This window comes from Corticium candelabrum, chromosome 6 (genome assembly GCF_963422355.1).
Source record: "Corticium candelabrum chromosome 6, ooCorCand1.1, whole genome shotgun sequence".
NCBI classification, from domain to species: Eukaryota; Metazoa; Porifera; class Homoscleromorpha; order Homosclerophorida; family Plakinidae; genus Corticium; species Corticium candelabrum.
In genome coordinates, this window is record NC_085090.1 from 3,936,512 (window position 1) to 3,947,206 (window position 10,695).

Genomic DNA, 10,695 nt, shown 5'->3' on the forward strand with positions numbered 1-10,695 from the left:
TCCACCGATCCTAGACAGGATAGCAGCTGATGCTACTGCCACTACGAATTTGTCTCGACTCTCAACTCTTGTTGGCAATGCCAGTAAGGTAATGGAACTGTATATAGACATTCTTTAAACTGATTCCCATTATCTTCTTCAACCGGTCCAAACTCAGTTGTAGGAAGAACAAGCCTCTCTTGATCTTGACTTCCTTTTTTATTACTTTTGTTGAACTCATTTGATTATTCGTAGACGTGGTTGTTGATCGGGCAGGCGGTGTGCGTGTGCATGTACATGGCAGCAGTTGTTAATAATCCAAGCAGTGAAAGACAGGATGGTGTAGACTTGTTAAGCTGTCCAACATGACATACGAATTTTCTTCGTCCACTGACAAGATCGAGTGATGTCTCAACGACACTCAGCACAATACTGCTGCAACAAAGTTTCTACTAATTGCCTCTCCACAGAAACAGTAAATCACGGGAAGTGGTAATGGCATTTTGGTTGCTTGCTTTTTCACCGAGTTGGCATTTTGGGCTGTACACTTCCATCCAGCCATTTTATGATGTTTCATGCGCATGTGCAAAAACCAAAAGCCCGGACAACTGCTAATTTTCAAGACCAAAATTAACAATTAAAATTTTCAAAAAGATTATTACTCGAAAAACAATAGGAGTAGTATGATATAAACCAATCGGCTTGCTAGGTGCTGCACAGAGCTACAACAATATGTCACATGGCTGCCAGGACTGCAAGGTGGTCTGGGTATTCCAGTGCTGTTGCCAGCATTGTAGCCACAGTGAATAAACAAAAGTGTCAGACTGATGCATGCTGAGAATTCTCTACAAGTGGCAGGTCGTCAGAGAATTCTCTCTATTAATAAATCCTGACAACTACATGTGTGGCTAAACCAATTTTCACAAGCTTGTCACAGGATTCCAAGAAGAAAAGAAAAGTTCACACACCCATTAACAAATTAAGGAAGTTAGAGGGACAGTACAAAGAATTGGAGTTGAAAAGAAAAGATTAGAAATGCAGTGAACTAACACTGAAGCTACATGGGCATAGGCCAAACCCATAATCGAAACCTTACAATTCCAAGCACCACATTCTGCATAAACTGCCAGGACCAGCTTGCACACAGCACTAACTACTGCCAAAATGAAGAATCCATGACAACCTAGCAGAGGACATGCAAGAGGTCCTCATTATCACATCATATTTGACACCTGCTCTCTACACCGCCCACACTCAACCCTCAAAAGTGTTGTAGACTGCAGCACTTCCTCCTCCATCTAGTTGCACATGACCATGACTAGTCATCACAGGGAAGTACAAAGGCGACAGACCACAGCTAACACCCACACCACCAACACACCATGGTCTAACCTAAACTGTTCTGCGAACTCTAATATGCCAAGCGGAATACTCTACAGTACACCTAATTAGAGTGAACTTCTATGTAAATTTCAAGTGTCCATGACAGCTGCATAACATAATACTAAGTATGCATCTCGACGACCTCACTGCCTAGACTGAATCCATACTGTCTTCGATAGCTTGACTATTTTAGTGCAGGAATGACACCATCAAGCATCGAAATAGACATGACAATCAGTAGAACACTTATGGATACTTACAGCTCTTGATAGACGAGGTGATTCTGAGACAGTCTTTCTGCATTTGATCAGTTGGGCTTGATAAATATCAATACCAGACCTAGAAACAGTAATTGATGAACCTTCATTGCATGTAGGTATTTCAGTACAAATTAGGATAGACAAACAGAGAGAGGTGAGTTATTTTGCTCAATGGGACCTTTCCAGTCATCTGTAAACCTGCAGTATTGAATGCTATCTACTTGTGCAGTCTGGAAACCATGGGGTTTAGTAATCACAAACACCCCCTAGCCTTGCTTCATGCTTGTATGGCATCATGCATAGTTACACAATCCTAGCAGTGAAGACTAGAGTCTGATCACTGGTATATAGAGAAGTCACTGCCTAATAAACAATAAGTGACCATTATTGTGTACTAAGGAATGATCTCTTTCACTAGATACATTCATGGCCATGTGAGTACAGATGCATGTCACTCATTGACCATGCAATCATGTGTCTAGCATTTCACAACCATTCATCACAACTGACATCCTGTTACAAGGGATGACAATAAGAAGACAGGCCAAAATAAGAAACAATAATATTTCATGCAATTCTACACTGAATCTAGACACCAAAAATCTGCAATTTCCTAACATACCGAGCAATAGGTGATAACAACACTCCTACAAACAGGACGTTATCTTGGTCCTCCTTCACGTCTGACAAGAAATGCTATCTCGTATTATCACGCGTTCATTATCTCATCCAAACGCCACACTATCGTCCCGCCCACTCTGATGATCTCTCCCCCTTTTGCCAACAGCTCCACGCATCATTCCCTATGATTATCACATCAATGAGCGTCGGCGTATGTGACTCTTTCCCATTCGCCTTGCGACGATGTCTCGCCACGCACCGACTTTGAGCGGTCGCTCTACGCGGGTGTCGAGTACACGACACCGGAAGTGTTACATAGCTTACACTAAAGAGACGAACAATGACATCCCTGAGCTGACAAGTCACGACACCTCGAGGAATGTCAGATTACTTTGCTACTGGAAGTTTGAAGCGCTAATAAGGCGCAAGAACGAGGAATACAACACATGTAACCATATGCGACGAACAGTCGACCATAGACTACCGGAAGCTGGTCTTACGCACAAGAACGTTTGCTTCCTAGACCTCCCGCACTGAATCAAAGCAACAAACACACGACACTAACCTCAGTGCCGCGCTGACGTTTTCGAACGCGGCCTTCGTCAATTCCGGCCGAGGAGAACGACGTGGCTGACGTTTCAGACTAAAGAAACGCGGTGTGGAGGTGGACGACGAACGAGTCGTCGACGAGTTGGAGAACGACGCGATGAGACTTGGAGAAGAATGATGTAAGTGTCCGGTGCTTCGGAATGGAGCCTTGTGACCAGCCGCGGTTGAGTATTCGTGCGGTAGAGCACTATTTCGGACATTTTTGAACATGGTGGGACGAGAGAGAGTGACGTGGTTGCACTGGCGAAGAGTCGGTCGGATGGTGACTGACCTGAAACCAGTGAGGTTGTCAACCGGAAATAGGCATCTCGTACGCGCCTTCTAAATTGATTTAAACGTGCCTTGTAGCTCCATTGCTGGGCTGCGCAGACGGATTTGTTCGAATCATTTTGCTGTCTCTGTGACCTCGTCAAGAACTGCTGCAGCTTTAGTAGCAGTTGATAGATTAATGAAACTTTCATGTTTTAGTAAAATAGTTTATATTTATGGTTGGTAATTTACAAACTCGGAACCAGCGGCTTCATTTTAATTAAAATTTATTAATCTTGTTCCGGAATAGACAATCGTTAGGGATGATTTCATTTGCTAAAAACCAAAAAATGAACGTGAGACAGGGGCGTAGGAAGCAAAAAGTGACTCGTCCTGCCTAACGCGCGCTAATTGGAGTGGCAAAGTTGCGCGAGCTAGTAGATGGGTAGGGCGACATCATTTTTGGGTCTGTTAGCCTCGCAGTTCAGTACTTCAAAGGTATAGAAAGTAATGGTCTGGCTGGACGAGGTGATGCCACAATCACCTATATCACTTATTTGATCGGCTATACCCATAAAACGGAAGTTGATGCCATTGAGCATCTGGACGGACCAGCTGGACCTCGTCCTAAGCCTATGTGGGACTAATCACGAGTCTACTGCATCTATCCTACATTACTACTAGTAGTCTCGCGTTTCCAGAAAGTAAGACGCAGCGGAAAGGGGTTTGGCTGCGCGAGAGAACCTCTGTTTTGAGTGTTAGCGCGCGTTAGAGTCAACATCTGCGGAAAGAGTCATCCGTCTAATATGGTAGCTAGCAAGTCATAGACTTTCTTGCAGTACTTCTCTCCGCGCCCTCGTCATTCCCCGGATTGTCAATCCTCCATGGAGAGAGACTGGGTCGAGTCTACTAGAGTGTATGTCATGTCACCTTCACGTCTGTTCTCCTTGAAATATCAAGCAGCTGAAAAAGTTGAGGGGCACGAACCCCGTGCAGTGTCCTCTTTCGGTTTTATGCCGATGATGAATTTGTTGACTGAACATGCAATTAATTAATTAAGAATGTTGGTAATAGTGTGGGTGTGTCTGCTCAATCTGAATCAATGGAGGGCCAGATGACACACAATTGCACGATGTTTTCATGATTCCCCTCTTCGGCACCTGTCATAGCCCATTCGAGGTAGGTTGCGCCACATCTACAACATAAAATCACGATCCTAATGCAAACGTACCTGGCGGCGTGAGACATGGCGGCATTGAATGCTTCAACACCCAAATCGTGACACACGCGCACTATAAATACTTAAAATTTGCTTGCAGCATGCACTCACCGTAGTGAGCTCGACGTCGGTGGTTCTGAAATCACGACATAGTTTTACAGTAGATTCGTAGCCTTCTGCTGCATACGTCATAGCCCGGTCGGTCTCGTGGACACACTAATCGCGACACAGGCGAACTATGGATTCGTGACTCTTACATGCAGCACGCACCATAGCCTTGACGACGTCGATAGCCTCCATTCGCTACATAGTTGTAATATATTTTATGACCACCTGCTGCCCAGGATAATGATCGATCGAAATTGGTGCCACCCCAATTACGATACAGGCGCTTGATATTTTCTTGACCACCTACAGCCCACAACATAACTAAGTCGAGATACGTAGCTTCCAATTCTCGACATTGACTGACGACTTCCCTAGGACAACCTTCTGCAGCGCATATCATGACTTCGTCGAGATCGACCTTATTAATTCTCAGACACCCGCACTGTTGACGAAAACAGGTCGGTCTCCGATTCGTTCAACTTTATATCATATACTTCTCTCTGTAATTAGCGAAGGCGCGTAGATAGCAGTTCACTAAGGGGGTTGGACCGCATCTCACAATAGAGCCTAAAATTGTGCATATTACTCTATTAATTAAAGTTAAAGTTTCTACAATTAGAAAACTTGTTATGACATAAAATTATTGTGTAGATTTGAAAGACATTTGATGACAACTACGCAGACTGCTGCTAATTTTTCTACTGCGTACGTTTTGCTCATATATGCCTGACTTTCAAGTATAGCTTAGTTATCTTCGAACCCGATTGGTCTCATGAATTTGCTTCTATATTACGTTACCATGCAGTGTGTGAAATTGCAATAAATGGTCATGATTTTGTCTATAGAAGTACTCTACACTTGCCTATTTGACAAAGCAACAAGCAGACTAAAGCTACGATTATATTTTGCCTTTGAAAAATAGAAGCGAACGTTACACTCGGATCATGATCAAATCTCCGACAGACCTAGTCCGCTGCTGCCCTAGGACCAAATTGGTGAACAGAAATGATTGCAGATATCCGAGGTAGACGTCGTGCGCTGGTTCAGAATGTCCTCTGTTACAAGTGCGTTAGCAAAACGATTTATCTCAACAGCTACACCGGTCAGCAAGTGTTTCCAAAAGCGCCATTAATGCGAAGATGTGGGTCTCTCGATAGATGTAAAACACGTTTTTGGTAAAGACTTTCAGAATGACGTCAATTGAGGATGCCGAGGATTCAATCAAACCCCTCAACCTCCCCCTGACTACGAGCCCGTCGCGTTTCATCTTACCTCTTTCTAACTCTAGCCGTTTCAGCGGTCGCTCTTCGTTCTAAGCCCATCTTGGTCCTTGACTTGATCAATTATTCGATCCATATTCTTCGCTTCGACGCACTCCCTTTGCACACTCAGTTATCTTCCCGCCTGAACCCTTAGACTGTGACGTTTTTGTACGTAAAAAGCTATTTAATTAAAACAAAGAACGGCGGTTGTTGACTGACTTACCGGAAACGAACGTTAGTTACGAGCGATAGTCGGATTAACTCAAGGAATAAGTGTTTCGGTACAGAGTATCAATGATATACAATACTAATGACACGGTCCTTCCTAAAGTTCAAATGCCTTCCTGCGTCTTCTACTCCGTCACTACGCTCTTCCGACACCATGCAGCGCTTCAGAAAAGAGCGGATTCTTTTCCGTATCTACGCTCTATCGACACCAGCGCCTCCTAACCATCTCCTGGACTTTACTTTACCACATTCAGCACTCCGCCAATTCGCCTAGTGCCAGTATCCAGTTAAAACGTCGGTCTTCAGTTAATTTACCTGTCACGTGGCTTCGTCATCTAGGTACCCAATTACAACTCTCCAATGGTCCTTTCCTCTCAAGCTATTATGACACTTTGTTTGAACACTTAGATAGCAATATATCAAAATATATCTAAATATATCTTTCTGAGCAAGTTTCGATTTATTTCAATCCTATTTCTACTTTCTGTAAATATTTTGGCGTAACCGATTAAACAAACAAAGATCTATACAACCGTATGCTTCTGGAAGATGTAGTAATATGAATTGTCATGAATCTATTTACTAGAGAAAAAATTATCTTAATCAATAATGATGTTGATCGTTCAAGTAAATAGACTTCTCGTCAATTACAAGTTTGACTGTATTTAGTGCACATATCATTCTCACTAAAACTACAAAGTGAAAAAGTATATAAACTGTTGGCTAAAATAATGATAAGGTGCAATCGCAAAATCTATCTAGACATCCTTAGAGTTCTCTTGCACCATGCCAACTAATCCCATCAATTTTAACAAGAACACAAGCAAACGGCAACACACAATCAGAAAAGTAGGAATATCATGTCAGCCACTTGTATTTTCTTTCAGCCCTCCAATGTCTCGTTTTAGACACTCACCTAGAAACAAAATAGAAATAAGCGTACTTGTTTAATGAAGACAGAATGTATAACATGGAGAGCGCCGGATCCAGGAATTTTTGAAAGAGAGGGTTCACCGGTAGCAGTTATTTATAGCATTACTAATTTCCTCTTTTCTAATGAAATTATATAAAATTATTGAACCACGCCTATTGGAAAAGAGGGGATTGAAACCACCTGAACCCCCGCTCTGGATCAGACCCTGAATTGTAGCTGACCTTCCCTTATCTTTCTGTGACAATCGGGAAAAACCATTTTTCGTATCTCAAGACATTTCTCTACATGTAGGCAAGCTTGGTATGTTTCTTTCATGGCAAGGAATAACGTAGCAAGGTAAAAGTGACCTGCACACATACAATCACATCGACACAAAAAACCAACGACGCAAAGAGATCAACGCACAATCTGCTGTGTAATGACTAGTAGGTAGTTTGTCTTGCAAAAACGACAAGGCAGTTTGCAAGTGCGACGTAGACTCTTCAAGTCTTGAGGTCTTGATTTCATACGAACCTAATCGCATCATACCTACATACATTCACATTGCAATCAGACGTTTGTAACATACGATGCAAAGTTTGAGAATATATCATCTTACAAATAGCAATAAAGGTACGATTTGGGAAGATGCGCTTTCTTTCCATTTCTATGGCTTCCAGACACATCTTTATGGCTTCTTTCCAACATCCTTTCTTGTCATAGTCGAGAGACAATAAATACAAATCTAGATTATAAATACTATTAGCTACAATTCAACCGAGGTAACGTAAAAACGAAATGTAAACTAACTTGTAGCAATGTCGACATCTCGAAGAGGCGAGCAATCTTGTTTTAGATGCAATTTTCGAGCTTTCTTGTGCCACGATATGGCTTCCTCGTAGTTTCCTTGTGATCGATAGCAGTTTCCCACAGTATTCATATCTGTAACATCACAAGATGGAGGCAGCAGATGGTTGCAAAACATTTTACAGAAGACTTTGTTGTCGACCACAATCTTTAATGCTTATGAGAAATAATTATTATTCAAGTAGTGCATCTTTCAGTATATTAATTGTACCGCCCATAAAGTCATAAAGTAGATTGTGAGTACGATTAAATAATCATGCTCGCACATACAGACTTGTATCGATCTCAAGTATTTTTTAGTTTTAGCTGTGGAACGTAATAATGCAGTACCCTGACCACAAAATCATTGTAGATCGTTAGTTAGCTCTGTAGTGCTGTGTAACCGTTGCAAATGCGCTCTTCAGACCAAAGTATGAAACTATTGCAAAGCTAAAGCTGCATAATTGGATGTGGGTTGACGAATATATGGCAGCATTGTTATCTTTCAATTAACAATGCACATATTCGGTGCTCACTGTAATCTGAATACGCTTGATTTCCCAGAGGATGCCGTGAAAGCATACGCGTAACATACGTGATCTCACCATATGCATTTCGTGTCACGTGTATTCTAGACTACAAATACTGTCTAACGCAATATGTCACTGTAATGTCCAATTCAGACTATAGAAAGACACATACGTTAGGTGTGTTGTCACCGCGAATAATAACGTCAAAAACGCGGCAGTTACGGAATGTTTGACTTGGTGCAGCTAATTTAATCGCGATAAAATGTGCATATACGCTAATGTAAGCGTGGTAGTTAAATAAAATAATTATTACAAATATCAACTATCTAAACCTTAATTTAACACTTTGTAATACTAAAGAAAGTAGAAATCATATAACGATATGCAAAAAGATAATGTATAATCATACATGATTCGAAAGCATATTGACCGTTAAGCGTATGGCCACATTAGCTAACACAATGACTCGTGTCTTTAAGCATGTTATCAACACATCTTGCTCGAAAATCTTACTTATAATAGTATAGCAAGAGACTGTTGTACTTACAATGTGGCAAAGTAGGATGTGAAGGCGGCAGCGACCCGGTTGCCATCTCATACGCTGTGCTTGCGAGTTGCAATGCTTCATCTTTTCTGTCCAGAAGGTCGTACGGCTTGGCAAGGCAATGGAGAACTAAATATATTCAATGACAATAAAAATACGTATTTCTGTCTATAATTACTTATTATTTCATACCAGATGCCAATTTTGGATGAGAAGGTGAACAGCACGACCGTATGAGGGTAACTGCCTTCTCCAGTAAATTTGCACCCTTTTCGAGGTTTCCGCTTTCTTTGAAGCAATAACCAAGATTGATAAGAGCTGAAATGTAAAACAGAAGGTTATCAACTTTAGGCTTTAGCTGCAGGTTTGCTACATAAAAACAACTATCAACGAATGTCTTCAAACATTTCGCAAAATTTCTTAGAAAACATGCTGTCTTTCGTAGTATCCTAGCCTAAACTATCTTTCAAATCTATTTCTCTGTTTCAAGGTATCAAACACAGTTAGGAAAGTATATCTCTCATGTCTATAATAAAAGATACGGATTTATCAAAAAATGATCACATACTTACATCTAAAGTCGAACATCATTCCTGTCACTCAACATTGTGGTTTATCTCGTAAACTTGAGGACTTTTGCATAAATATTTATGAGTGTTAAATATCCTGTGAGTACAATTGCTTTTCAATATTCGTTTCCTCTGACTGATTACGCAAATGGTACATAACTGTACGTTGACTTCGCTTGGATCACATTGCTCCTGCTTTCAATTTGATCATTTTTATTTGTGAAAGTCAATAATTTAGTGAAAGTTGAGTGCAACCCTTTCTTTTAACTACTATTTCTGAATAATCTGATGCTTCCAGAGACTATGTTTCTATATACTTAGATCGATCTGTTTTCAATTAGTACAAGTTGTTTTGATATAGAAATCTAACCAGACGTGTACTTCAGAGCATAAACAGAAAGAAATACCATAAGTGTCTTAAGTTGTTACTTTGGTGAACCCACTTAATTGCCAAAGCTCTCCATATATCGCGTTATTCAAAAATGATTTAGGCATTCGATAATTGGCGTTCAAGGTAACATATTTTTTAGCAAATACAAATTATCAAATGAAATAGAATGCCCACGCGATATTTACAGTAAAAATGAAGACAGCACGAGCTGTAATTATTCGTTCGATGTATTTAGGATGTTGAAAAGAAAATGGAATAAACTGCGTATATGATGAAAAAAGGTACGCCATACTAACTTGTTGCAAGGATGTCGTCTCGCGTAGGCGAAAAAGGTAGTTGTTGCAGCAATTGGTTAGATTTCTCATACCACACGATGGCTTCGTTGCAGTCTCCTCGAGATTCACAACAATAACCGATACCGTTCGTATCTGTAATACATCACGTTGTTAGCAAAATGGTAAGCAAATCTAAAAAATACAATACACTCTTGCTATATCACCATGACTGTAAACATTTGCAAAATTTCTAATCTATGTAAAACAGTGAGTAAGCAAAAATGTCTAAGCATTTACGTAATCTGTCATAGGGATGTCTCATGTTCAATGTTACGACAACATTTATATCACCAGGACATGCTGGCCATTAAATTCAAAATTATAAGTTTAGCTTTCACAAATAATGCTCATCTCGGTTGAACGAGCAGAGTACGGACATAAAGTTGAAAACCTAACGGAACAGCTGCAGAGGACACGAATACATTGAGTAGCAGACATCGTCAAATAGCTTCTGTGCGTAATCGGGTTCTACAGATCATTATGGTATTAAGAGAATCTAGACAACCGTACTTACACAACGCCAAATCACAATGTGATGACGCTAATGATACACTTGCAATATCAAACGCTTCTCTTGCCAATTTCATAGCTTCATCTTTTCTGTCAAGAAAGTCGTACGTATAGGAAAGTTGACGTATAGCTAGACGAA

At 40.8% G+C, this 10,695-nt stretch overlaps 2 protein-coding genes across 3 annotated transcripts in view; both read right to left on the minus strand.

The window, feature by feature from the left end:
• LOC134181129 (rho family-interacting cell polarization regulator 2-like) overlaps window positions 1-3,132 on the minus strand; it is a 23,349-nt gene extending 20,217 nt beyond the window's left edge. Inside the window, exons 1-2 of one of the 2 annotated variants that reach the window (XM_062648338.1) lie at window positions 2,809-3,132; window positions 1,623-1,701 (exon numbers count right to left, since the gene is read on the minus strand). In XM_062648338.1, the coding sequence (XP_062504322.1) occupies window positions 1,623-1,701; window positions 2,809-3,062 (333 nt within the window). In that variant the 5' untranslated portion in view covers window positions 3,063-3,132. Of the gene's footprint in view, window positions 1-1,622; window positions 1,702-2,244; window positions 2,277-2,808 lie in introns of those variants that run through there. The other variant, XM_062648339.1, reaches the window with a different exon arrangement.
• Window positions 3,133-6,605: 3,473 nt separating this feature from the next.
• LOC134181641 (kinesin light chain-like) lies at window positions 6,606-10,664 on the minus strand. The gene is made up of 9 exons (XM_062648908.1): window positions 10,561-10,664; window positions 10,008-10,139; window positions 8,944-9,069; window positions 8,755-8,880; window positions 7,642-7,773; window positions 7,451-7,576; window positions 7,258-7,380; window positions 7,074-7,199; window positions 6,606-6,834 (listed from the first exon to the last, which is right to left on the minus strand). Exons 1-9 carry the CDS (start codon window positions 10,631-10,633, stop codon window positions 6,782-6,784), a joined length of 1,017 nt encoding a protein of 338 aa, XP_062504892.1. The 5' UTR covers window positions 10,634-10,664; the 3' UTR covers window positions 6,606-6,781.
• Window positions 10,665-10,695: the final 31 nt, after the last annotated feature.